Source organism: Pseudogymnoascus verrucosus (genome assembly GCF_001662655.1).
Source record: "Pseudogymnoascus verrucosus strain UAMH 10579 unplaced genomic scaffold scaffold_12, whole genome shotgun sequence".
Taxonomy (NCBI): Eukaryota; Fungi; Ascomycota; class Leotiomycetes; order Thelebolales; family Thelebolaceae; genus Pseudogymnoascus; species Pseudogymnoascus verrucosus.
In genome coordinates, this window is record NW_017263663.1 from 176,623 (window position 1) to 201,881 (window position 25,259).

Here is a 25,259-nt window from a genome sequence, read left to right on the forward strand (position 1 = left end):
ACTGACAATAGTGCCTATGCGCTCTTGTAAACTGCTCAGTCACTGTCCTACAGATTCCCGCCCTCGGGTCTTATCAGTTGGCTACGTGTTAATGGTAATCCAACCACTCACCCCCATCGGCTCAGCTGGAGTAGGACTGACTAGCTTAACCCCCCTATCGCCCTCCCCCCTCACACAAGAGCAGAGAGTACAACAGCACAGCCAGGACCCGTGGGTGTAAGGGAGGGTCTGATATGTTGTTGGAGGATGTGATGGATCTGGCAGATATGGGATGGGAAATTACGACGACAGTAGCCCGAAGTACATTGGAATCAAGACTTATCACAGGGCAACAAACAAGAGAGGGAAGACTCAACGCCTCCAATCAATCCAAAATCTCATTCACCCGCTTACTCCCCACCCCTAGCACCCTCACCGGCTTCTCCCCCCTACTCGCACGCCAATAATTCGTCGACTCAACAATCTCACAACACCCCTCAATCGCCCACCCCCAATACTCCAAAAACTCCTCACTGGCCTCCCACCCCCTCGGATCCCACGGCTCGCCCCAAACAATCACGCCCTCCCTCCCAGTCCCCTGATGGAAGAACCCCATCATATCCCCGCAGAGCCCCTCCTCATCCCACGCGTCGCCCGCGCGGATCAGATTCTCCCTCATCCGCGGGAAGGGGAGGAGGTCAATCCAGGGGTGGTGAGGGATGCGCTTCTGCAGCGCGGTTGGGATGAGTGCGGCGGGGAGGTGGGAGTGGATTAAGGGGGAGTTAGTGGTGAAGGGGGAGAGGGCGTCGTCGTCGGCTGTTTGCTCCATTGTTAGGCCGAGGGTGAAGGTGTTGGAGACTAGGGCGCGCCAGACGTTGAATTTGATGAGCATGGGGAGGTGGGATGGGGTGGGGTGTGCGGCGCGGCGGATTTGGCCGGCCCAGGATTCGAAGCGGTGGATTAGGAGGTGGGCTTCCGAGGAGGTGAAGTTGCATACTGAGGTGGGCCATTGGAAGTCGGGGGGATCATGTTGCTTGACAATCTCTAGGGCTGGGTCTTCTTGGGGCAGCTTTGTCACCACTAGATTAGTGCCTGGTGAATCTGCCTTGAAGTCGTCATCGTCTGGCTTGGATTTTGGAGTTTGATTTCCAACATCGTTGGTTTTGGTCTCAGACACTTTGCCTCGAGATGAGTTGGTTTGATGACGCCGCCCTACATAGTAACACGACTGCATTAGCCAAGTCTATACTCGCCGCACCCGTCCGCTAGTCATGCAAGGACCCCAGCATCTCCGTGCCACAACTCACTGTAGAGCCGCTGATTAATCCGATTCTGCCTTTTCCTCCTCTCTACCGGGTCTGTAATTCCCACCCAGTCCTCCTCCGAGACGGAGATCATAGCTTGCTGCCTCATCTGCACTAGTGGTATCATTGGTGTCATTGCCTCCTCCCCAGCTACCCAGGCCGGAACTGTCTCCATGACAATGATAATGTCGAGATCTATGTGGATTACCCGCGCCAGTAGGGAGCATTCCTTTGAGATATAATTCGTAGCCCAGCGCAGATAGTAGCACGTAGTGTAATATATCTATGCGACCTGCTTACGCCCCACTTTATACATTATTAAGCTTGTTGTTGCGCGTCTCCTATCAGTAATCCTCACCGCTGGATGTTGGAGATTCCATATCACGTGACATAAGATGGTTAGTGCGACCGTCAGCAGCCTGCATTAGCGTGAGATCTTAGCGCGTCAGAACTTTCTTTAACCATGTGGCTTAAACCCCTGTGGCGCGGCAGGCCAGCCAACCACATCAACCCGTGCCCTGTGTCCATATCTGGAATTTTGGCGCATCTCCAGTTTTCCCAACGACCGAGGTCTTTTTCATGCATCTCGGATCGATGTGCCGCTCTGTTATATCCGTACCGCCAGCTGCCGATATGATGGCCCGTTGTATTTATAAGCAAGAAAGGGAGATTGACGTAGGCGGCGACGCATTGAGGCTCCACCGTCTTGGAAATGGAGCGAAATCTTGCAACTGCCGCGGTCTTGGAGATAGTGCCCGGCGATAAGAGGACGGATATAAACTTTACCAAGCAATAATGGAGAAGAACCAAGAAGTGAGCGGTATGATATCGGGGAGAAAGTGAAACTTGTGCTTCTATTTCATTCCTTCTCCTATATTCTCATTTGTATATATAGGTAGGAAGATTCTCTCAAACCGTATGCCAAACAGTCCTCTTCACTACTCTCACAACAAGCAATCTCTTACCATCCTCATATCTTCTATCATCCTCAAATCAAATCTTAAGATCTCTTCCAACCTCCCCAAAATGGTCCCACAACCCGAATTCAACGGCTGGCTCGGCCACGACGCCTCCGCCGCCGAAGGCAACATGACCTGGGGTCCCTACACCCCCAAGCCGTTCACCGAGTCCGACATCGACATCCAAATCACACACTGCGGCATCTGCGGCTCAGACATCCACACCCTCCGCTCCGGCTGGGGCGAGACCCCCTACCCCTGCGTCGTCGGGCACGAGATAATCGGCACGGCCATCCGGGTCGGCTCGCAAGCCGCCAAGGAGCGCGGGATCAAGATCGGGGACCGCGTCGGCGTCGGCGCGCAATCAGGCAGCTGTCTGAGGGATGACTGCGAGTACTGCGCTGCGGGCGAGGAGACGCATTGTCCTAATATGGTTATGACGTATGGATCGAGGTTTGCGGATGGGAGTAAGAGTTATGGCGGGTATGCGGATTTCAGCCGGACGCCGGGGCACTTTGTGGTGAAGATCCCGGAGGGGCTGGAGTCGGAGGATGCGGCGCCGATGATGTGTGGGGGTGTGACTGTTTATGCGCCGCTGAAGAGGAATGGGTGCGGGACGACGGCGAAGAGGGTGGGTATTGTGGGTGTTGGTGGCCTTGGACATTTCGGGTTACTGTTTGCGAAGGCGCTGGGAGCGGAGAAGGTGGTTGCTATTTCGAGGACTTCGGCGAAGAAGGCGGATGCGGAGAAGATGGGCGCGACGGGTTTCATTGCGACGGAGGATGAGAACTGGGCGAAGAAGAATGCGGGGACGTTGGATCTGATCATCTCGACTGTTTCGTCGCCGAATATGCCGTTGTCGGAGTATCTGTCGCTGCTCGCGCCAAAGGGACAGTTCATCCAGGTCGGTGCACCGGAGGATGTCTTGCCGCCTATCAGCGCCTTCTCTCTTATTGTGAAGGGCATCAAGCTTGGTGGAAGCTTGATCGGAACACCGAAGGATATCGAGGATATGATGCAACTTGCTGTGGAGAAGAAGGTGAAGCCATGGATCCAGACGGTTCCGATGACAGAGGCGAACAAAGCGGTTGTCGAATTCGAGGAGGGGAAGCCAAGATATAGGTTCTGCCTGGTTAACGAGAAGAACATTGAGAAGCTGGCAAATAGAGCTGCCATTTAGAATATCATAGAGTCACCATTTAGAATATTAATTTACACCACTTTTATCATTTAATTGGACTTCATTTCTCTAGAACATGTCTGCTAGTAATTGCAATATCCAGCGACTATCGCGACCCGACTATTGCGTAAGGAGCGACCAGGCATTGTTTACCAAACCATGGAAGGACCGCACCTGCTCTACGAATCTTTTGAATGCTAGTCGTGTCTGCCAAATCCAGAACCTAAACTGCTGCCTACAAAGTAGGCGATATAAAATAAGTTGTCCACAGGGTTTCAGGCAGCTCGGAGTTCGTTCCAACTCGGAGTTGGAACGAAAAGCGCTGATGGGTAAGCACAAATTCCAGAGTTGGTATTGCAGTGTGATAAAAGCGTCTTTTAATCTGCTATAGTTATTAGCTACAGTTTTAGCTAATCTTCTCGTAATCATAAGCTACCATTCCAGCTAATCCAGCTAACCCCCTTGTAATCATAAGCTACCCTCCCCTCCCCTCCAACCATCTAATATCTAAGCATACTGGTTCGCCTTAAGCCACTCAAGCAATGGCCCCGCATCCCTAAGCCTATAGCTAGCCCTTCCCTTAATGCTATCACTGACCACACCCAGCGTGCGGTCATAGCCCCTGTTATCCTTCTCGGCAAAGAACGCCGCGATATCAGCCTCCGTCTCGAGATCCGAGAAGTTCTGCAGCGACAGCTTCAAGAAGCGGTCAAGCACAACCATGTTCTTGCCCAGGCGCTCACGCAGCGGCTCCCAGTTCTCTTTGATGTAGGTCCACAGGCCGAGGCGGGTCTTTGGGTTAACACCCAAAGTAGCCGCGGGGGTGTGCACGTCCTGTGTTGGGACGCCGGAGGCCATGAAGTCAAGGAGGTCCTTGAGCAAGTTGGGCGCGAGTGGGTCCTCGTCCTCGGCGTTCTTGATGTCCTCGATGCGTCCGAGGGCGCGGAGAGAGGTCTCCTTTCCGTCGATGGAGGTGGTGTTTGCCCACTCGGCCTTGACGGCGTTGTAGGCCGCGCGGCCGCCGTACTTGACGTTGATCTGGAAGACGGCGCTGCGGAGGGAGTTGTGGATGGCTGAGGCGTCGCCGACGGCGTAGGCGTAGAACTGGCGCTGGGCCTCCTTGATCACGTCCTCGTCGCCGTTGAGACCTGCAGCGTTGATGAGAAGTGCTCGCAGCTGACCTGTAAGGTGGTCCTCATTAGGAGCGAAGGTCCAGCCAAGCTTGGTGACGGTGGGCTTGATAAGCTTCAGGGTGAACTTCTTGAGCGCATTGGAGATGTTCTCGTCTTCACTGAAAACCGATTTCACGGTGGCCAGGGAAGAGATGACCTGAGACCAAACAAGGTAGTTGGTCTCGGCAGAGAAGCCTTCAATGAGGGACAGAAGAGGAGCAGTCTGGGCATCGCCTGAACGAGCCAAAGCACCCGCGTCACCGATAAGGTTGATCTTGTCGTTGATCGAGAGGAGGTCAAGCTGCTTGCTGAGGGTAGCAAGGCGGGAGGCTGGGTAGTTAGTGCGGTAGAATCCAGCATATTCGTCGTTAAGCTTGTAGAAGCTGTCATCGATGTCGGGGATCGTCGCCTTCTTGGTGTTGAAGGAGATCGCCTTCGAGCCTGACTTGCTCTTCAGGCCAAGTGGGACCCACCAGGTTGTCTTGTCGTCTTCGGGCTTGACATCCCCTGTTGAGAGGCAGCGGGACTGGGTTACGGAAATCTGGCCTGGCTCTTCAGTAACAGTGACGACAGGATATCCGATATCACGGATCCATGGGTCCATGAGCTTGGGAACATCCTGGCCAGAGACCTCACTCAAAGCAGACCACAAATCGTTAGTCGTAGCATTGCCATATGCATGGGCCTTCAAGTAGTTTCCGACACCTGCCAGGAACTTGTCTTGTCCCAGGTGAGATGCTAGCATGCGGATAACGGAGCTGCCCTTGAGGTAGCTGATGTGGTCGAAGATTTGGTCGACATCAAGTGCATCCTTAACAGGAACCTCGATAGGGTGGGAGCTTCGGATAGAATCCAAGCCGAAAGCGGTTTGCATGCCCTCTTGGACAAATTGTGACCAGACATTCCACTCTGGGTGAAGCTTGTCGGTTGCTAACCAGCCGACCCAGGTAGCAAAACCTTCATTGAGCCACAGCTCGCTCCACCAGTCCATTGTGACCTATTATGCCCATTAAATTTAATTCCTCAGCCAGGGCAATGGTTAATTCCAACTTACAAGGTTGCCAAACCATTGATGGGCCAGCTCGTGTGCAACGACATACGCCACTCTGTTCTTGTACTTTGCATCTGAGGTCTTCTCATCAAAGAGAACGGCCGTAGTTCTGTATGTTACGAGACCCCAATTCTCCATCGCACCGTGAGACTAGCAACCATGGTCAGCTTGGTTCTTATAAATGAAATTATGTGCAGGGTTGAAAAGAAACGGGGGTACATATTGCAGTCTGACAAACTGGTTAGGGAGAAAAGCACAGCACTATGAGAGGAGAAGACCTACGAATTCGTGCACGGCCAACAGATCAGCCTTTGGTAATGGGTAGTCGATCCCGAAAATCTCAGAGAAGTAGTCGATAATCTGGTGAGCATGCTCAAGAGCGTAGTTACCCTGCTCCTTCAGGCCCTTTGTGGTATAGACACGAACTGGCAAGTTCTTTCCGTTATACTTCCGGTCAGTGAAGGCTTCGACATATTCGAAATCTCCAACGGCCCATGCGAGCAAGTATGTGCTCATGATAGGAGTACGCTCAAAAGAAACAACTTTAAGTCCTTCCGTCTTGCTCTTTGTGACAGACTTCTCTGGCATGTTGCTCAGGACGACCTGGTCCTCTGGGAGCTCGATCTCGACGTCGAATGTGGCCTTGAGGTTGGGCTCATCAAAGCAGGGGAATGCCCGACGAGCATCGCAAGACTCGAACTGGGTGCTGAACATGTAGTGGTTGTCGCCGTCTCTTACGACGGAAGCAGCAGCCGGCACAACTGGGTTATACTTTGAGCGGTAGAAGCCAGCCATGTTGTCGTTGAGGATTCCCTCGAACTTGATGACAATAACGGCATCGTTTGAGGCTGGCAAATCTCCGGCAAAGTCGAGAGTGACTCGTTGCTTGGGCACATCGTAGGTGGCATCGATGTTTGGAATAGTTTGCTGGGTCTTGTTGTTGTTGACGATGACTTCGGCGCTGTGAACCTTGAGCTCAATAGAGTTGAGGGTGATGCTCTTCGTTGGCTTCAGGATCTTGGCCGAGATGCTGACGGTTCCCTGGTAGGTGAAGGCACCGCCGGGAGCAATGTTGGAGAGGGAGATGGCATAGTTCGTAGGCTTGATGGTATCTGGGAGCACGTCTTTATAACTCGCTGGGCTTGTGTCCGCCATGTTGATTGAAGAGGGGTTGCCTGGGTATATTATTGAAATTTGGAGTTGGAATTGAAGAAACAAAATGGGAAAATGGGTGAAAGTTGAAAGTTGATGATGGCGGGGCAGCCTCGTTGTTTGTGTTTATGGCAGGTAGGATGACGACGGGATCTCCAAATTCAGGAATGAGGGGTCCTCCTGGACTATCTATAACTCCGAATCACGAATTCTTGTGTCACGTAAGCGCTCTATTCGGGTCTCCGTGTCCTTCTCTCCTTCTCCGTTTTTACATAAATATTAATTATCACGTGCGATATACGAAGGGGGCAGTTGGAGTAAAGAGATTATCCCAAATAGTGGAAATAGGAAGCTGGCAAGATGAATATTTGTCTTCCCTTCCTTCCCTCCTTCCCTTTTCCTTCACAAGGCTCCGGAGGTGGGATAGTGGGATGTGGTAGTACGGTATACGAGAAGCTGTTTATCCGTTCCGATTGGCTGTTGCGGCCGCTTTTCCGCAACTAGTGACCCAAGGGACGAGGCTGAGGGGCGAAGGCCCACTTGCTGCGATGGAACGTTGTGAGTAAACACGAATCAACACGACCAACAACCACTGAAAAGAGTCCACTATCAACCCGTGCCTTCTCCATTCTCCATTTCTAACTCGGCCTAAGCAACACCGACGGTTTCCGCAAAACAATTACTTAACCATACAGCCTGATCAAATATGGCGGCAGGCCAGAAGTTATATCCAAGAGCGACGCTCAAGAAGATCGTCAAGGCTCACTCGAGGAAGAACGTGAGCAAGAATGCTGATGTGCTGGTACGCGACTGTCTGGTTATCAAAGAGATTCTGTAGCTAACTGTTGCTTCCTCAAGGTCTTTCTCGACTACGCGCTCTTCTTACAAACGTGAGCCACTGCCCATCTGCTGTGTTTTATCGAGAATTCGCGACTGACACCCATTCAAGGTTGATGAAGGAAGCCGGCATCAATGCGAAACAGGCAGGCGATCGCGGCATCACAGCAAAGAACGTGAAGAAGGTCACAGAGGCACGACTATCCATTATACCTGCCACTTGGCCATCATTAGCTAACAATTAGCAGTCGACGCTGCACAAATTCAAGGGCTGAGACGCTGCACGCGACAGAGACAACGTGGTGGAAACGGAGTGGAGGGGCATGACTATTACGGGGACAATGGATTGAAGGGAAGATGGCGTTCAGGAGGCGAAAAGATACCCAGGCATTGAAAGGAACCAGCATAGACTGGATGTTGTTTACGACAGAAATTATGATAGATTAGTTATTGGCACACCATTTTGGTACAGCTTCCCACAATTCGCCACCGTTGGCCTCCATCGATGACATGGCAAGGTACACACGTCTAACAACGCGATATAATCCGTAAACGTCAGGAACAACGTGTTGAAATAATATATATTAATGTAAAATAATAGCTATATCAAATATATCACATTTATTTATCCATTGCTGAATCTCATCTGTTCCTATTTCGGTGATCTCTTTGTTGGTCGTGATCAAATGTGGACTAGTGCATTCCAGAAAGTCTGGGGTAAACGGAAGCAACTAGATCTATGACCCTTCAAATCCTGAAATACAAACAACTTGCACCCTGATTTACTCGTCAACTTCCACAAAACTTTCCTAGAAACAAAGTATCACCGATCTGAAATACATCTTTCAGTTCTGTTATTGTACAATTCAAAACACCATTCCTTTCACAACACCCGACAAAACCTCACAAACCTTCTACACTTTCGTCTCAGCCTTGTAGACACAATGGCCACCTCCGCAATCCAAAACCCAGATGTCCGCTCAGAGTCCAAATCCGCGAAGAAGAAGAAGGCCAAGGCCGATGCTGCTGCTGTAGCATCTGTTACACATGTTGAGACTGCCACACCTGCCGAGAGCACCAATGGCGACGGATCCTACGAGAGCCCATACATCAAGGAGCTTTACAAGTAGGTGTACCTGAATTCACCTCAGTTTCTTTGCCACCTCCCATGAAGCTATACCACCATGCTGTAAGTACACACTGAAACTAACACCTTCATCAGGAGCATCCGAAATGTCAACAAGAAGATTGTAAGTTTCCTGTTTTCTACTCTGAAAGCCGTACCGATCTAACCCGTAACCTCATAGGCAAACGCCTCCAAGGTCGACAATGTCCTCGAACAAAACCCTGGAAAGACCCTCGACGAACTGGTAGCCACCCGCAAGATCAACGCCGACCAAAAGGCACAGATCCTGAAGAAGCCATCCCTCCACGCCTCCCTCGCCCAACTCGAGGAGCAGATCGCCCAGTACAAGAAGTTCGACCAGGAGTACAAGGCTCGTGCGCAAGCCGAGAAGTCCGCGATCGAGAAGGAGTTGACGGACAAGAGCAGCAAGGAGCTGGCTGATGCAGTGGCTGCGGTCAAGGCGGAGGCAATTGCTGATGCACTCATAGAGAAGCACCAGAACCTGCTCCTCCTGTCGAAGTTCCTTCGTCTGGCCGCTGCGAGGAGGGCTGCTGATGTCGACCAAACCTTGGATGAGAACCAGGCATTGGAGGGTGCCCTGGTCGAGGTCTACACTGGGGACGAGACTGCGGTTGTCGCTATGGAGAAGCTCATTAAGGGATCAGAGGAGCAGGCTTTGTCAATCAACGGCGAGAAGGTCAACACTACCTGTAAGTTTTACCACACCCCCGTCAAACGCTCACAACTAATAACGCAAACAGACGCACAAATCAGACAAGCCGCCATTGACTTCCTCGCCACCCCAACTGACTACGAAACTGAGCAACCCACCGAAGACAGCACCGTCGCCACCGAATACCCCATCGGCACCGACCCCACCATCGCCAACGCAGGCCTCACCGAGATCGACGCCGTCCCCACCGCCGACCTAACCACCAACGGCGACTCCAAGCCCGTCTCCCCCGCCGACTTCCCCACCAACTCCGGCTTCGGCGACGGCGCCAACGCCGCCGCAGAGTCGAACTGGGATAACCAGAACAACAGCGCCAACGACCTCTCCGCCTCCTCGGAGTGGGTTGATGTCCGCCTCCCCCGCGACGCTGTCGAGACCGAGACTGGCATCGACGCTACCCTCGCTGCACCAACAAACACCCAGAGCTGGGCGGATGAGCAGCCCGAGGCTCCTGCCCCTGCTGCGGCTCCTGCTGCGGCACCTGCTGGAGACGGGTTCCATGAGGTGCAGCGTAACCGCGGTAACCGTGATGGACAGGGCCGTGGTGGACGTGGCCAGAGGGGAGGTGAGGGATATAGAGGCCGTGGCGGATACCGTGGACGCGGCGGTAGCGGCGAGGGTGGACGTGGTGGCCGTGGCGCTCCTCGTTTCGGGGGGAACCGTGGAGGACCTCGTCCCCAGGAGGCGTCGTAGGTGCGCTGATGATAAGTCTTGTTTGTCCCTTGTCTTCAGATGAAGCTGGGATTTGCAAAAATTTCTCGCTCGATCTGGCAATTTGCTGCACCTAGGCGCTTGATGACGACTGTGCTTCTTCCGTCGATCTCGCCGCACGACATTACCGATACACATACACATACCCACACCACACCATCATACCACTTCCTCGCTTGTACTCCCTCACCAACCCCCCCTTCTTTTTGTTTTTGCCGCCATCCTCTCTCTCTCTCTCTCTCGCCACTACTACCACCACCACTACTACAGGGGGCAAACATGTACAATCTGCATAGCATTCGCATAGATGGAGCGTTGATGACATTTTTGCCGGTCCTTTGCATTTGATGGGATTTGTTTTTTTTTGCTTTTTTTTGTTGTCCCCAAACACCGGCGTCGATAGGGGGAAGGATGGAATGGTGGATGAGGGGGCGGAAAATGCGTGGAGAGTGGCTCAGGCGGGTTGTATTGTATGGGATGGGATGGACGGGGGGTGGGTAGCTTAGGCTAGATAGATGGGGGGTGGGAATGGGAATGATATTGTAACGGTATTTGGAGGTTGTATGGTTATTATGTGAGTTAGTTGGTGAGGATGTGTGATTTTCTTGGGGTATGATGGGTTTGATAACTACTTCGATTGTGGAGGGAGGTGAGTGGTTCATACTTCTATCTGATGCTGTCTAACCACTGATAGGTCGCGCAACCTCAGCCACGACGACTGGGTAGCGGGTGTGAAACGTGAAGCTGCATGCAACTAGTCGTCCAACGTTGTTTAATTCTAGACAGAAATGATCACCACAGTCTATCTCCACCGCTTCCTGCTGGTACAAGATAATGCCGTCATACCGTCCGCGACGTTCACCAACGACCTACCTATCGATGAAGTGAAGTTTTTCTCCCTCCCTACATACTCCATTCCCATCATCCCATACTAACCGCCACATCCTCCCCATCACCATCGCCATCCCATCCCATCGTGTACCCGCACAATACCGCAGACCCCTTCAACCCAGCCGCCCTACCGATAGTGCATGTCCCTCAATCGGTGCCACTTTGACGTGTGGTGTGTGGAGGTGACCCCTGACTTAAGCGACACTCTCCCCCCATTTGCGGGGAAAGGGTTCGAGCTAGAGATGTGGTGCGATGTGAGGGATGCACGACACCTTTTTCACGCAGCAGCCACTTGACTGAGATGATGCGCTGTTGATGATGATGATGATGATGATGGGGGATGCGGGTTTGGGGCCGAGGTACGGGAATGGTAAATGAAATCGGGGGATGCGCGACGACAGTTGGGAGTGTGTGTGGTGGTTGGTGTAAGCTTGCTTGCTACTGGCAAGCATCTTGTGGGATCCTGGGTTGATGACGATGATGATGCGGTGCTGGGCTGGGGATCTTATCTGATCAAAAAGAGGCTTGATGGATAGAGGAGGGAGGTGGAGAAGAAGAACCCCCCCTGAGAGTGAGATAAGGTGCGCCCGCGTCGTCCGCCCAGTCTGGGGAGGGAGATCTGAAGAGGGGAAGTATGGAGCAGTATAACGAAAGCAGCATAAGCAAGGTATTGAGATTCTTTCGTATATAAATAAATATATATTTTGTAATATAAGACTCTGATAATCACAATATAACAAATAAAACTCGTACTTACACAGTATAACCTCCGATTTCCAGTCTACAACAATTCCATACTTCTCCCGTCCATCCTCACGATTTTCCAAGGTCTCCACGCCCCCATCCCACTGATCTCGCTTACCATCCCCACCATCCCCAAACAAGCCTAGCCTCACTACCACCCAACCTTCGCCTTGCACTCAGTGATCTCGAACCACAGAAGAGGCGGAACTGCACGAACTTGCACGGTACCTCACTACAACTACAACTACCACTCTTCAATCGACGACACTATCACCACTATTCCCAGCGAAACCACTCAACGAAACTCTCTGAATGCGCGCGGAGAGGAGGTTAACTATTGTCTATACTTTACAGTGACCCTTCTGCCCTCTGTTGGCGCACCGAAACTCACTCGACTTCACGACTGCTGCGAACTGCGATACTACCGAGAGCCAACCAACCAGCCCCACACCCACACTTCACGAAACCAGATCGACGACCGCCGCAGCGCCGCGTAGCGCAGGCACACGACACACTGAGAGGCCGCATGTAGGCACGCCGCGATGAGTAGCGATGTGATAGCTGGCGTGGTGGCGCCGGTGGTGGTGGTCGACGACGACAGCGCTGCGAAGACGGCGGCTGGACTGTTCTCGCCCCCGGATAGTAAGAAGAGGATGGTGTTTGAGGATAGCGATTCGGAGCTGAGCGAGTTGGATGAGGAGGGGTATTCGATTGGTGCGCGGCCTGGGATGGGGGAGGTGAAGGAGGAGAGGGAGGGGGGAGGGGGGAAGGATGAAGCTGGGGCGGTTGGCGAGGAGAGGAAACCCGAGGAGGAAGAGGCTGCTGAGGAGAAGGAGCCGGAGGTGGATGTGGATGATATTGGGGAGGTGGTGCCGGATCACTATGCGGATGAGGGGAGAGTGCCGGTGTTCAAACCGACGATGCACCAGTTTAAGGACTTCCAGGTTTATGTGAGATCCCCCCCGCGACGTGTGTCAGTTATGACGCCGTAGCTAACGTTGTACGCAGATGGATCGCATCAACAAATACGGCATGCAATCCGGCATTGTGAAAGTGGTCCCCCCACAAGAGTGGCTCGACAACCAACCCGCGCCTGACGAAATCATCAAGACGATTCGAGTTCGCGAGCCGATCAAGCAGGATATCATGGGCACGAATGGGACGTATCGCCAGATGAACCTGCTGCACCAGAGAGCGTATAATCTTCCGGAGTGGCGCCAATTGTGCGATCAGACTGAACATCAGCCTCCTGCGCGACGTGGTGAGGTGCGCGCGACGCAGGAGAAGACGAGGAGTAGCGGTCGCGTTAAGAAGGAGAGCACACCAGCGGGGGAGAGAGTGGCTGCGCAGTCGAGAAAGAAGAATGGGCGGGCGTCGAGGAAGAGCTTGGCTCAGAAAGACGCGGATAAGGACCAGAAGGAGAGGCTGCCAACACCGACTTCTCCACCCATCAAGCCGGACGATGACGCCGAGGCACCCAATCTAGAGCTGCTCGAGGAGGACGAGCCACCGCGTAAGCGTATGGGTGGTGGTGGTGGCGGACGGGGAGGGAAGGCTACTACGGTGTCTTCGCGCCGCAAGTACGGCCGCAGAGAAACGGCAGGAAAGATCGATGAAGCTGCATTCGAGAACTTCGAGTACAAGATGGACATCTCCGATTACACTCCCGAACGCTGCGAAGAGCTCGAGCGCGCCTACTGGAAGACCTTGACTTACGCACCTCCGCTGTACGGCGCGGATATGTTGGGGTCTCTGTTTGACGAGAGGACGACTACTTGGAACCTTGGAAATCTGCCGAATTTACTGGATGTTATGGGCACCAAGATTCCGGGTGTTAATACGGCTTATCTGTACCTTGGGATGTGGAAGGCTACGTTCGCGTGGCATTTGGAGGATGTCGATCTCTACAGTATCAATTACCTCCACTTCGGTGCTCCCAAACACTGGTACAGCATTTCGCAGCGGGACGCGAGGAAGTTTGAGGCTGCTATGAAGAGCATCTGGCCCACGGATGCTAAAGAATGCGATCAGTTCCTCCGACACAAGACATTCCTCATCTCTCCATCTACTCTCCTCAAGAACTACGGCATCAAGGCCAACAAAATCACGCATTTCCCCGGGGAGTTCATGATCACTTTCCCATACGGATACCATTCTGGATTTAATATGGGCTATAACTGTGCTGAGGCTGTCAACTTCGCGATGCCATCCTGGCTGGAGATGGGACGGATTGCGAAGAAGTGCGATTGCGCCCAGGCTCAGGACAGTGTCTGGATCGATGTTGCACAGATTGAGCGCAAGATGCGTGGAGAAGAGACTGATTACGAGGAAACTGACGAGGAGGAGGAAGAAGAGGAAGATGAGGGCCCGACCGATCTCCCAACTCCTCCGGAAAGCAGTGGCGATGCAAAACTTAAACAGCCTCGACGCAAGCGGAAGCGTGTCGTTTCTGATAAGGATGGAGTAGACAGGACGAAGCGCATTCGCATCCGCATGAAGATCTCAAGCGAGCCTTGCTGTCTGTGTCCTAACGACATCAAAACACAACCTCTCATCCCCACCGAAGATGGCCGTAAAGTGCATCGCCTCTGCGCCGAATACACCCCCGAAACCGACATCGACGAAGGCATCGTCTACAACGTCTCCGCGATCGGAAAGGACCGCCTCGATCTCAAGTGCATGTTCTGCCACAGCCGGAAGGGCGCCAAGATCCAATGCTCGCAGCGGAAGTGCACTCGGTCGTACCACGCCACGTGCGCGGCGGCTGCGGGCATGTTTGTCGAGACGGGGGAGATCCCGGTGTTTGGCGAGGATGGGACGGAGTACAAGCAGCAGGGTATTGAGTTTAGTTGTCGCTTCCATCGCGCGAAGAGGGATAAGAAGCTGGATGAGTATGCGTTGGAGGAGGATGAGGATATTAGTCGGGCGGCGATGGCGGTGAAGGAGGGGGAGATCTGCCAGTTTCAGTTCTTGAGGAAGGAGATCTTTGCGGGTGTTGTGGTGGAGAATAGGACGAGCGAAGAGGTGCTGCTTGTTGATATCTTGCCTTCTGGGTATGTATTCCGATTGCGTGGTGTGAAAGCGGGTGGGCCGTGGCTAATACATAACAGTGATCGGTTCGAAGTTCAGTATAAGTATATTCTGCTACCAGATCCTACCGACTTCCATCTACCTAAACCCTCCGACAAGGCAATCCCGATGCCAAGATCACGACACGCGAAGGATGCCCTCGTCACAACCAAACGCCACGCCGATGACCTACCAAGAAAAGACGACGCCTTTGTCGAAGGCGCCACTTGGGCAGAGTTCAACTCCTTTAACACACCTAGGAACCCGGCTCAGGTCAAGGTCGACCTATCGAAGGAGAGGCAGGTTATGTATTATATGGGCAAGACCTCGACGGAAGCCAAAGCACAGTATACAGCGGATTGGACAAAACCAGTCTACGATACCAGATGCAACTTCCTCGAGACCATTCCCAAGCCACCCCCAGCACCGCGGGCTTCATATCCAGCCTCTTACCCTCGGCCGAGTGGGCGCGCTATCAATCCCTCCAGACCGGCGCCTCCAAGGCCGCCGACGACATCTTACAAGCCCATTCTACCGCCTTCCTATTCGCAGCCGCAACAGGTATCTGTTAAATCGGATAAACCATACGTATATAAGCCCAAGGCCGAACAGTACTATGCAGATCGACAGGTTAACAATTCGCAGCTGTCCTATACACAAGATCCTTCCCAGCAATACCGGCAGCAGTCGCAGCCATATCCTTATGGAACGGATTCACGATGGAGGCCTGCGGATAATAGGGCACAGAGTCCATATGTCGCGCCGGCTCAACCGCGAGGACCGGTCGCGCAGAACCATTACAATAATTTCAGTGCTCCCAATCCTCTACAACAGGGCAATAACCATACACCGCTCGCCCCGCATTCACATTCCCATCCCCAGGCCATGCAGGCGAAGCAAACCCATAACGAAAGCTCCGTCCAAAAACCTACCGCGAAATCCCACGGCCACCGATCCTCAAGTTCAAGCGCCTTCAAATTCAACGATGTCTTCCAGAAATACCCATACCTCCAGAAACAGCACAACAAAGCACCAGGCACCTACCGCTCCCCGTACCGGCAGGACATGTTGGGCTTCTGCAACGGCTACGAGGGGGACTTTAGGAAACATATGGAGGCTCAGATGCGCAAGGATCCGAGGTTGCTATCTCAGCATATGATGCAAGCCAGCAGCGGGCAGCTATCATCACAACCCAAAACCACGACCGCGACTGCCGAGACGCCCAGGAAAACCTACCCAGCCATCCTCCCGCCGGCGAGAGAACCCTACAGTTCCCCAGCTGCGAGTTACTACCCCAACGGCGCCGCTGCCGCCGCCGCCACCGCCGCCACGTCGAACGCGCTGAAGCAGCAGCAGATGCTGCAGCCGCAGATTACGAAGCCGACGATGGCGGGGGGGCAGTGGGAGAAGAAGGAGGCGGGGGGGTTGCATCCGGCTATTAGGGCGGAGTATGCGAATGGTGGGGGGGTGGTGCAGGGGTACCAGGGTGGGGGGAGTGCAGTGGGGATGGTGAGGAGGGAGAGTCCAATTTTGCCGCCGGGGTATCAGAGGCCTCAAGTGCAGCCTCAGACGCCGCAACTACAACCTCAGCAACAGGCAGAATCTCCTGCAGCGGGGCAGTGGAACGCACACCTCCACCAGCCCCAGCAGCAGATGACCCACGTCGCGACTCCCCCACCACCACCGCCGCAACAGCAGCAGCAGTCGGGGTCAGTACACATGAGTCCCGCAGCACAATATTACTCCCGCCCCCCCTCGCGACCGCAGTCTTCTCCGCTCACGCAGCTGGCGTTGCAGCCGCAGGTGAACGCTGCTGCGGTTGAGAATGTACCGCCGCCGGTGCAGAATTTCTCGCAGAGTTATAGTAAGCCTGTTAAGAGCTTTTATTCGGATACTTATCATGCTGTTGGGGTGGTGGGGAGGAAGGGGGGTGTAGCTGCTGTTGCTACACCAGTTGCAATGGCGCACGGTGGTCCGGTGTTGAGTTTACCACCCCAGCAGGTGGTGGAGACTAAATCCAACAGCTTCACTGGCGCCCCTGTTGCGTTGGAGACTAAAATCCCAGACAGTGCTGCTGCTGGGGCGATGGATGGTGTACAGATGGGTGAGATCCCAGAAATGGACACCGATTCGGCGGGGATGATGGAGACGCTTATGCGGAACCTGCAGAGGGCTGCGAGGCAGGGACAAGTTTAACCTTGTCCTGTTTCTGTACATGAGGGGAGGAGGAGGGTGGGGGGGTGTAGGAATAGGGAGTGATGACGACGAGTGATGCTTGGGATGTGGAAATTGGGAGGGAAGGCGTTGTACAAATATTTATTATACCTGCGCGGCGCGGGACAGTTACAGTTGCAGCCACTTCGATGGAGGAGGGCTTGTCGGCTTTTTGATGGGGGTTTTTTGCTGCTCATTCTTTTTCTTCGATTCTTTGGGGGGCGGTGTAGATGCCTCGAGTATATTAGGATTGGGGTGGTTAATTTGTGCGTTTGTAGCGTTTGGGTTTGGGAATGGAGGGGGAAGGGGGAGAGGTGTAATTGTATGTGAGTTACAGGGGAGCTCATGGTTGAACAGAACAGAACGGATGGCTGGATGGATAGCCGGCTGGGAGGGGGGAGGAGTGTGTGCGTGATATACATTCGAATACAAGTCCGTTATTCGGAATCTTTCGTGTGTGCTTGAGTGCTTGATGGGTGTTTGTGTGATGTTGAAGTGAATTGTGGTGCTTGTTGTGATAACTAGTCCCCTCATAGTTGTAGATGTAAACCTGCTTTAAGAGGGCTTGTTAACGATGAAGCAAAGCCAGGATCAGTCGCCAGAATCAGAAGGCAGCGATTATTCAGCAACATCTCGAGTGATATAATAGGATCCCAGCTCCAACTCTTAATACCTCGAAGGAGGGTGTTAAGTGCGACCGAAGCCGGAAAATGGGGCTAAGTCACGAAAATTGAATTTAACCCCCTCAAAAAGGGGAAATAAATCCTTCTCAATATAAATTATCTCCTCACAGCAATCATCAACTTAGAAAATCAACCATTACCAACCTTAAGAACAAAACTATGGTGGCTCCGTTTCGTATGTGTAAGCTCTGCCGGGGGGATGTTGAAGGATTTGATGAGGAAGGGGGCTTGGGTGGGGGTGCTGTTGCTGTCGCTGTTGGTATGCTGTCACTGTGTATTGCTCTCACTTCGTATGCTGTCACTGTCGCTGTGATACTGTCACTGTGCATATTCCGTCACCACTCCACTCCCCAACCACCGAATCTCGAAATGGTCTGAAGCGCCATCCAACGGTCCACCTCCCCTCCTGTACTGCTAACCCTCCATGAATACTTCTCAAAGTACCCCAACCTTAAACATCCCGTGAGCCTCGACGTTTGGTTTATCTACAGATTTCCTTGCCTCCACCCAGTCCACCTTGATTTTAACTCCGCGAAGGACCGACCCGTCTCCCGGCGGATTGGTTTTAACAAAGGGGATTCGTTATAAAATAATAATGGCTTGGGATCACAGGTGGCACACGAATAAGGCATAGAAGGATATTGTGGAGTGGACTTTTTATTTATTGTAGTTACTCATACAACAGACTTGGTTCGGTATATTTGGTGGTGTGAAAACCCTCGTGTGATCATCAACTATCCATTCTCATCCTCATTCCCATATCGTCTCGCGACCCGTTGAGTCACCGTAAAGAAGCATCTGTCCGCCTTTTCTGAAGGTCTTTCCGCCTGTCTGCAAAAAAAACCCAGTAAATCGATCAGAAGAAACGCAAATTATCCATCTTCTCATCTGATCTTGATTTCAAAAGATTATGTTTTTGGTATCCCCCGGAAAAAAATGTGCATGCAAGCAATCCCTTCGTTTCGTGTCTGTAATTCAGTAAATTGTACAATCATAAAAAATGAACCATCCTATTGATGTTGCAACGTGCATCCCCCATCAAAGGTGGTCCTCAGCGTACTGAGCCCAGAACCCCGATGATCTATCACTTGACTTCTTCTCAAATGAGTATGACATGGAGAGGGGCGAGAAAGAGACCTTCTTCTTCAAGGAACCTTGGGGAGAACTTCCTTCGGCCGAGAATAGCTCCTCTTCAGAGTGGATGGGGTGACGTTCGACAGTTCCAGTACTCGCATCGTCCTCCTCTGGACCGTCTTGGAAGGGGTCTTCGTTGACTTCCGTTACGCTCGTGTCGTCTTTGGTAGGCGTTATGGGGATAGATTTGATGCTCGTGTTGTCCTTGATTGGAGTTATGGGAATAGATGTGATGCTCTCATCGTCCGACTCATCCTCAGAGTTCTCTGGGTCACCTTCATCATCTGCCTTTTCATCATCACTTGGGTTTATGGATGCGCCAGCAAGGTCAGGTTTATCTTTACCAAGCTTGATCTTTCGGAAAGCCTTGTAAACCTTCTTGTATGTGTGTTCCCACTGCGCATTAACCACCTCCGATTCACGTGGAGGGGCGCCTGGATAACGTTTAAGGCGCTGATACTGGTACTTCGCCATCAACTTGGAAGTCTGGTATCTCACAGCGGCGTCGAGGTCAATGGGCTCTAGCGGCGTATCGATGCCTGCTCTCGTGATATTGGCGAGAGGGTGTGGCAGACCTGTGGGCTCCGAGGTCCACGCAACTGCTGGACGGGGTCCCGTGATAGGGAAAGGGTCTTCCGGAGGGTTGACGAACTCTTCGATCTCTTGAATGAGTAAGTCCATGCGAATCGGGACGCGCTCGACTGTGTCAAAGGGTGATGTTGTATAAAGCACAAAGTCGGGCTTTCCAATACTCTCGCTTGGTTCGTCGGGAGTGAAGAACAGATTGACTGGTTCGGAAGTAGTCCTGTCAAAGTCGTATATAGTAGGGGATTGCCGTCCATGAGTGAAATCCTCCCCTCCTTCACCAAGACTGGATGACCGTTGGGCGAATGGAGCTGCGGGGACTATGGTGACGACCTTGAAGACGTCTGATCCAATGTGATCGCGCAGAGACAGCATGAGAGACAGATGATGCATGGGGTAAGTGATGATGAGGAAGCGGATATCGGGGTTCCCAGCAAGATAGATTTCCAGAAGGCGAGTTACGACGGTGGCCATATATCTGGGGTTCTTGAATGGATTAGAGGCCTGCTGGATCAACATCTGCCTCGAGTGTGATTGCATGACATGTGAAACGAAATAGCTGGGTCAGAGTCAGATCAGTCTTCAACCATAGGACTGAAACCCAGATAACCACTTACAAGACTTCAACTCTGGCAGTTCGGCCAGGCTGATCTGGGTGATATCCGAGACTCTCGATTCGATCCAGGGTATCAGCAACAACTTTCTTGCTCACAGAAACATCACAGCCCAGAGCGATGATCTGCTTCACAGTGCGATCTTCCACGTCATAGTCGAAATCGTTCATGAAACCCGTTTCGTCTCGTTGCGGAAAGTCTGCCATGGTGGAATGGTCTGAAGATTCTACTTCGGGTTCTTCCTCCAGTGGGTGAAAGTCAACTCGGCGGATCTCTGACTTCAGAACATGTCGTTTTACCAAAGGCTTTTTGTTTATCATGAAGTCGTCCACCATTGGGGCAGCCATGACTCTGCAGAGAAAGTGTTGATCTTTGTGTTCTGAATTAGATTTGAAGTGTGTTGAGCAAGGAAGAAAGGAAGATGCGTTGAAGGTGGAAAAAGGAAATCACTGGCCGAGGGTTGTAACAAAGGTTCAGTGAAATAGCACTGATAAGCGGCCAAATATTGTGAAGATGGGTATCTATTAGCGGAAAATTGTTTGTGGGGTTGTTGTTAATACTTAGAGATAAATGCAGTTGGCGGTTGTGAAATCTTAAAGGAGGCAGAGGCTGGCAATGGAAAGTTTGACACCGGGTTGGGACAGGAGTGAATTTCCTACAAACATACAGACGCAATTCCCAGCCGAGGAATTAAAAGACTTGCACTTGCACTTGCACATTTTACTATCTACCAATTTTGTTTGGTTGAGACAGAATCATATAAGATAAACCCACCATTGGGAGCAAGGACAGACGAGGTGTATAATCATAGAATGATATTCAATCACTATCGTCCATAAGTTCAGCCAGCTCGGCTTCTTCGTCTGCCGTCATCAAGCCTTTTGCAACCACTGGTTCAACTTCCTTGACAACCCCCTTGTCCTTTTCTTCTTTCTCCTTTATCGCCGTTTGAAGGGAGGCCTTGTCTAGTGGCCATGTACGCACCGTACCATCAATACTCACACTGATGACTTCCCTTCCATCCTTCATCATTGCCAGCCCAGTAACTTCCTCGAAATGACCATCATATATGTGGTGAAGCTTGCCAGTATTACGGTCCCAAACCTTAACATCCTCATTTCGACCAGCTGTTATAACCCAATCCGGAGTAAGGGCAACAGAGCGGACGTAGTCTCCCTGTTCAAATGTTTCCTCTGTTGCCCAAGCACGGCTTCTTGATAAGCATTTTGCATTGCCATCAGCGCTTGCTGACCATAAGTCGCCGTAATCGGAATCGAACAGCAGCCTGTATACGCTAGTTTCGTGCTCGTTAATGCCGTCTGTCTTCGAAACTACTGGTGCATCTTTGTCCGCATCTTCTAGTATCTGCTCTCCTTCAGTCAGAGTAGCCCGCCATCTGCGGATTTTTGGGTCGCTGCTGGACGTTGCAAATATAATTTCATCGGCAGTCGAGTCAATCGGATCCACCGCTATATGCTGGATGGCAAGGAGGGTATCCATCTTGTCTCGTATAGTGTACAACCGTTGCCCAGTGGCAGTATCCCAGACGATGATCTTCTTGTCTGCTCCTCCACTAATCAAGCACTGTAGTCCGTCTGGTCAGTACAGCCCCGTGTTTCGAAGCGTAGGCAAGGGGGGGTTCGGAACATACATCTTTGCCTGATATATTCACGCAGACAACGGTCTTCACGAAATCTGAGTGTCCCTTGTATCTCTTGCCTACGGCCGTAGTTTCCCGGTCCCAGCTCCATACATCTTTGTCCCAGCACCCCGCGAATACTGTTTGACCATTGTGCCCACCGATAGCCACTGAGGTGAGAGGGGCAGTTGGACCGCGATAAACAATCTTTGTATCTTTAGACTATAGTGCCCATAGTCAGCTTTGTTCAAATCCATGTTACTTTGAGATGGGTTGGCTCACCTACTTCAACGTTGATTTTTCTGATACACCCAGCACTCTCTGCCACAAACAAACATGTCGGCGATAACGGGTCTACAACCACATCCAAGATCTTAGATGTCAGCTTGATAGGATCGCCATTCTTGTTACCGGACTTTGCAGCCCGGCGCGCGCGGATGGCCTCCGAAGCTTCGGATTGGAAGAAATGGCCAGGATCCGTGGAGCGAGACATCTTGAAGTCTGTGGATTTGGTTGTGGTTGAATCTGGAGTCAGATCCCAAATGCGAGGGGTAGCAACTGAAGTGGGGTTGGGTCCGATTGGAGAACCGACAGGGGTCCGACCTGTGTAAGTGGTCTTTTGTCGCGTCGCGTCCACCGCGAAATAGTCCCGCGTCTCCCATTCTCAACATCACCACTTCCATGCGCCGACGGTTATTTTCCGACAACACTGAAGAAAATGGCTACTGCTGGGCAAATTAAACTTCGTGGGCGCCCAGCGCATACGGAGGGACCGACATATTGTACATATACCCCTGATGGGAGCAAATTGGTTACCGTGGGAAGCAACAATACTATCCGCATCTACACGTATATGAGCGATGGCGAACCTACGAACATTGATGATTGCCAGGAGCAGAACCTGGGTGTTACTGCGGCGGTAGGTTGATATTATTGCTTCTGGAGCGAACTATACTGATTATTTGTGCAGAAAGACTTCTTCATAGCCGGCTCTGAAGATGGGACAGTTAGCATGTACTCTATGCTCACCAACGCCTTCGATAAATTCCTCGTCCGGTGCACATTGCCAATCCGAGATGTCAAACTCTCTCCCGACCAAAGCTGGGTTGCAGTGGCAAGTGACGAGCTCACCGTGAAGATTGTGAAGGTCTCGGACCCGAATACCTGCATCTATTTGAGAGACCAAGGGAAACCCGTCAAGCATTTGTCATATCACCCCAGTGGAAAATACATTGGACTGTCATGTACGGATGGAGTAGTCTATATTTACAAGCTATCGACCGAGGAGCCGGAACTTGTTACGAAAATCGACGGTGTTATTCGCAACGTTGACACGGACTCTGAAATCAGCTCGAGGGTTGCATGGCACCCCAATGGCACAGCATTTGCTGCGCCTACAGCCACAAGAGATATCCAGATAGTTTCGACAAGCGACTGGAAAGTGCAAGGGACATTCACGAATGGACATATGGGAGACGTCACAGCTTTGGCTTGGTCACCGAACGGATCCATACTTGCTACTGCTGGAAAGGACAGAACGATTCTGCTCTGGAACACTAAAACCCAGAAAGTAATCGCCAGGCATGATTATGCCAACGTCATGGATTTGGCATGGCACCCGCGGCATAATCTACTCTCATTCTCCAACACCGATGGTGAGATTTATATCCATTATGATATTGTACCCGAAGAGCATGCTGGTCTCCTGGAACTCGGACTCCAACCTTCGCCAGGAGAACGTACTGGTGCTCCACGCCTAGGGGAGATTTCAGCAAATATCCAGAGGCAAAATGGCCACTCCAAAACGGACATGCCACTCCGCCCTTTCCGCGGAGGGACACCGGATACTGTCGATGACATTCTCGGTTCTGTGATGGGCGGCGACGATGACTTTATAGAAGACGATGACGGAGCTGGGTACGCCTCTGGGCTGAACTACAATGGTAAACGGCCAGCGGGTATACTGGACGACGATGCCCACTGGGACAAGCGTCAAGCCATCAGTTCCATTTGGCAACCTCGCACACACGCTGCATTTCAACCAGGAGCTACGCCCTGGCAGGGCGACCGCAAATACCTCTGCCTTAACCTCCTCGGGTTCGTCTGGACTGTCAACCAAGACACCCACCACACCGTGACCGTCGAGTTCTATGACCGCGACTTCCAGCGCGACTTTCACTTCACCGACACATTCCTCTACGACAAAGCGTGCCTCTCCACCCACGGTACGCTCTTCTCAGCACAACCCCACGACGATGTCGACGCAACCCTCTTCTACCGCCCCCATGAAACCTGGACAGAGCGCTCAGACTGGCGCACCACCCTCCCCAAAGGCGAGAGCATCACCGCTATCTCTCTCTCCGAATCCTTCATCACTGTCACAACATCCGCAAACTACATCCGCGTTTTCACCCTCTTCCTAACCCCCTACCGCGTCTACCGCCAGAAGTCCTCCCCAGCAGTCACCTGCGCCTCCTGGCGCGACTACGTCCTGACAATGGGCAATGGCCCCGTCGGCGCTGATGGCAGCACTACTCTACTCTACAGCATTGACAACGTCAAGCGCGACGAAACCTGCCAGTCTGAGGATGTGGTAGCCCTGCCCCCAGGGGCAACCGTTAAATCAGTCTTCTTCTCCGACTCTGGCGACCCATGCATCTATGACTCCACCGGCACGCTTCTTACCCTGGTCCACTGGCGCACACCCTCGCAAGGTCGCTGGGTGCCTCTCCTCGACACCAAGCTGCTTGCTCGTCTCGCGTCGGGCCGAAAGACGGAGAGCTACTGGCCTGTGGCTGTCGCGGATGGGAAGTTCCACTGTATCATTCTTAAGGGCCAGGATAAGCATCCGTACTTCCCCAAGCCACTGCTTTCCGAGTTCGACTTCGCCATCCCGATCTCGTCGCGCGTCGTGAATGAGGAAGATGAGGAGGTAGCGAACGGGCAAACAGAGAAGGATAAGCTTGAGGAGGCGTTTGTGAGGAACAACCTCCTCTCGAGCTTGTTGGGTGATCTGCTGGAAGCAACTCATTCAACGCATTCACAGCGCACTGAGCTGGCGAGGCGGGATGTGGAGGTTGATAAGACGCTGTTGCAGTTGTTGGCGGTGGAGTGTAGGGAGGGTGAGGAGAGGGGCATGAAGGCGCTTGAGTTGGTGGGGTTGATGAAGGATCAGACGGGGAGGATGATGGAGGCCGCGGTGAAGGTCGCGGAGAGATATGAGAGGAGGGTGTTGGGAGAGAAGATCCGGGAAGTGGCTGAGAAAAGGCTGAGGGGAGATGATGATGAGGATATGTAATGTGCGAACCGTCTCATCGATGGCGAGGGATGGAGTTGGGGCGTGGAATGGGGTTGCTTATTATACGCATGATGACATTGTCTGGGTTATTGGATGAGACTGGATACCTGTATGATGCGAGCGAGCAAGAATATTGATGACCAAACCGATAGAAAGTAATGAAATGGATTTGATATCTACGAGC

The 25,259-nt window shown here is 52.4% G+C and overlaps 9 protein-coding genes across 9 annotated transcripts; 5 read left to right on the forward strand and 4 right to left on the reverse strand.

Moving 5' to 3' along the window:
* Nucleotides 1–364: 364 nt before the first annotated feature.
* VE01_03082 (uncharacterized protein) lies at nt 365–1,610 on the reverse strand (the record flags this gene model as incomplete). The annotated part of the gene is made up of 2 exons (XM_018272580.2): nt 1,287–1,610; nt 365–1,191 (listed from the first exon to the last, which is right to left on the reverse strand). The coding sequence occupies exons 1-2, from the start codon at nt 1,456–1,458 to the stop codon at nt 365–367; spliced, it is 999 nt and encodes a 332-aa protein (XP_018132152.1). The 5' UTR covers nt 1,459–1,610.
* Nucleotides 1,611–1,793: 183 nt separating this feature from the next.
* Nucleotides 1,794–3,439, forward strand: VE01_03083 (uncharacterized protein). The gene has a single exon (XM_018272581.2). The coding sequence runs from the start codon at nt 2,202–2,204 to the stop codon at nt 3,420–3,422; it is 1,221 nt and encodes a 406-aa protein (XP_018132153.2). The 5' UTR covers nt 1,794–2,201; the 3' UTR covers nt 3,423–3,439.
* A 366-nt stretch (nt 3,440–3,805) lies between these two features.
* On the reverse strand, nt 3,806–7,127 carry VE01_03084 (uncharacterized protein). The gene is made up of 3 exons (XM_018272582.2): nt 5,928–7,127; nt 5,649–5,795; nt 3,806–5,591 (listed from the first exon to the last, which is right to left on the reverse strand). The coding sequence occupies exons 1-3, from the start codon at nt 6,798–6,800 to the stop codon at nt 3,930–3,932; spliced, it is 2,682 nt and encodes an 893-aa protein (XP_018132154.1). The 5' UTR covers nt 6,801–7,127; the 3' UTR covers nt 3,806–3,929.
* VE01_03085 (uncharacterized protein) lies at nt 7,069–8,266 on the forward strand. Its single transcript, XM_059463505.1, has 4 exons — nt 7,069–7,599; nt 7,656–7,687; nt 7,747–7,828; nt 7,883–8,266. Exons 1-4 carry the CDS (start codon nt 7,504–7,506, stop codon nt 7,907–7,909), a joined length of 237 nt encoding a protein of 78 aa, XP_059319851.1. The 5' UTR covers nt 7,069–7,503; the 3' UTR covers nt 7,910–8,266.
* A 143-nt stretch (nt 8,267–8,409) lies between these two features.
* On the forward strand, nt 8,410–10,683 carry VE01_03086 (uncharacterized protein). The gene is made up of 4 exons (XM_018272584.2): nt 8,410–8,760; nt 8,857–8,884; nt 8,942–9,470; nt 9,522–10,683. The coding sequence occupies exons 1-4, from the start codon at nt 8,579–8,581 to the stop codon at nt 10,184–10,186; spliced, it is 1,404 nt and encodes a 467-aa protein (XP_018132156.1). The 5' UTR covers nt 8,410–8,578; the 3' UTR covers nt 10,187–10,683.
* Nucleotides 10,684–12,325: 1,642 nt separating this feature from the next.
* On the forward strand, nt 12,326–17,134 carry VE01_03087 (uncharacterized protein). The gene is made up of 3 exons (XM_018272585.2): nt 12,326–12,789; nt 12,848–14,892; nt 14,950–17,134. Exons 1-3 carry the CDS (start codon nt 12,382–12,384, stop codon nt 17,102–17,104), a joined length of 4,608 nt encoding a protein of 1,535 aa, XP_018132157.1. The 5' UTR covers nt 12,326–12,381; the 3' UTR covers nt 17,105–17,134.
* A 1,324-nt stretch (nt 17,135–18,458) lies between these two features.
* VE01_03088 (uncharacterized protein) lies at nt 18,459–20,871 on the reverse strand. The gene is made up of 2 exons (XM_018272586.2): nt 20,142–20,871; nt 18,459–20,083 (listed from the first exon to the last, which is right to left on the reverse strand). Exons 1-2 carry the CDS (start codon nt 20,483–20,485, stop codon nt 18,844–18,846), a joined length of 1,584 nt encoding a protein of 527 aa, XP_018132148.1. The 5' UTR covers nt 20,486–20,871; the 3' UTR covers nt 18,459–18,843.
* VE01_03089 (uncharacterized protein) lies at nt 20,851–22,287 on the reverse strand. Its single transcript, XM_018272587.2, has 3 exons — nt 22,064–22,287; nt 21,790–21,999; nt 20,851–21,722 (listed from the first exon to the last, which is right to left on the reverse strand). Exons 1-3 carry the CDS (start codon nt 22,268–22,270, stop codon nt 20,958–20,960), a joined length of 1,182 nt encoding a protein of 393 aa, XP_018132149.1. The 5' UTR covers nt 22,271–22,287; the 3' UTR covers nt 20,851–20,957.
* Nucleotides 22,288–22,434: 147 nt separating this feature from the next.
* Nucleotides 22,435–25,258, forward strand: VE01_03090 (uncharacterized protein). The gene is made up of 2 exons (XM_018272588.2): nt 22,435–22,696; nt 22,748–25,258. Exons 1-2 carry the CDS (start codon nt 22,496–22,498, stop codon nt 25,073–25,075), a joined length of 2,529 nt encoding a protein of 842 aa, XP_018132049.1. The 5' UTR covers nt 22,435–22,495; the 3' UTR covers nt 25,076–25,258.
* Nucleotide 25,259: the final 1 nt, after the last annotated feature.

Bases quoted from the DNA above. Each gene is read 5' to 3' on its own strand.
- VE01_03087 (XM_018272585.2), top strand. From the start codon at position 12,382: ATGAGTAGCGATGTGATAGCTGGCGTGGTGGCGCCGGTGGTGGTGGTC. The intron at 12,790-12,847 runs GTGAGATCCCCC...CGTTGTACGCAG, and splicing joins TTAAGGACTTCCAGGTTTAT to ATGGATCGCATCAACAAATA. The intron at 14,893-14,949 runs GTATGTATTCCG...AATACATAACAG, and splicing joins GTTGATATCTTGCCTTCTGG to TGATCGGTTCGAAGTTCAGT.
- VE01_03089 (XM_018272587.2), bottom strand. From the start codon at position 22,270: ATGTCTCGCTCCACGGATCCTGGCCATTTCTTCCAATCCGAAGCTTCG. The intron at 22,000-22,063 runs GTAGGTGAGCCA...TGGGCACTATAG, and splicing joins TCAGAAAAATCAACGTTGAA to TCTAAAGATACAAAGATTGT. The intron at 21,723-21,789 runs GTATGTTCCGAA...GACGGACTACAG, and splicing joins TGAATATATCAGGCAAAGAT to TGCTTGATTAGTGGAGGAGC.
- VE01_03090 (XM_018272588.2), top strand. From the start codon at position 22,496: ATGGCTACTGCTGGGCAAATTAAACTTCGTGGGCGCCCAGCGCATACG. The intron at 22,697-22,747 runs GTAGGTTGATAT...TTATTTGTGCAG, and splicing joins ACCTGGGTGTTACTGCGGCG to AAAGACTTCTTCATAGCCGG.
- VE01_03086 (XM_018272584.2), top strand. From the start codon at position 8,579: ATGGCCACCTCCGCAATCCAAAACCCAGATGTCCGCTCAGAGTCCAAA. The intron at 8,761-8,856 runs GTAGGTGTACCT...CACCTTCATCAG, and splicing joins TACATCAAGGAGCTTTACAA to GAGCATCCGAAATGTCAACA. The intron at 9,471-9,521 runs GTAAGTTTTACC...TAACGCAAACAG, and splicing joins CGAGAAGGTCAACACTACCT to ACGCACAAATCAGACAAGCC.
- VE01_03085 (XM_059463505.1), top strand. From the start codon at position 7,504: ATGGCGGCAGGCCAGAAGTTATATCCAAGAGCGACGCTCAAGAAGATC. The intron at 7,600-7,655 runs GTACGCGACTGT...TGCTTCCTCAAG, and splicing joins GCAAGAATGCTGATGTGCTG to GTCTTTCTCGACTACGCGCT. The intron at 7,688-7,746 runs GTGAGCCACTGC...CACCCATTCAAG, and splicing joins TACGCGCTCTTCTTACAAAC to GTTGATGAAGGAAGCCGGCA.
- VE01_03088 (XM_018272586.2), bottom strand. From the start codon at position 20,485: ATGGCTGCCCCAATGGTGGACGACTTCATGATAAACAAAAAGCCTTTG. The intron at 20,084-20,141 runs GTAAGTGGTTAT...ACTCTGACCCAG, and splicing joins ACTGCCAGAGTTGAAGTCTT to CTATTTCGTTTCACATGTCA.
- VE01_03084 (XM_018272582.2), bottom strand. From the start codon at position 6,800: ATGGCGGACACAAGCCCAGCGAGTTATAAAGACGTGCTCCCAGATACC. The intron at 5,796-5,927 runs GTAGGTCTTCTC...CATGGTTGCTAG, and splicing joins TGTTGGCCGTGCACGAATTC to TCTCACGGTGCGATGGAGAA. The intron at 5,592-5,648 runs GTAAGTTGGAAT...TGGGCATAATAG, and splicing joins ATCAATGGTTTGGCAACCTT to GTCACAATGGACTGGTGGAG.
- VE01_03083 (XM_018272581.2), top strand. From the start codon at position 2,202: ATGCCAAACAGTCCTCTTCACTACTCTCACAACAAGCAATCTCTTACC.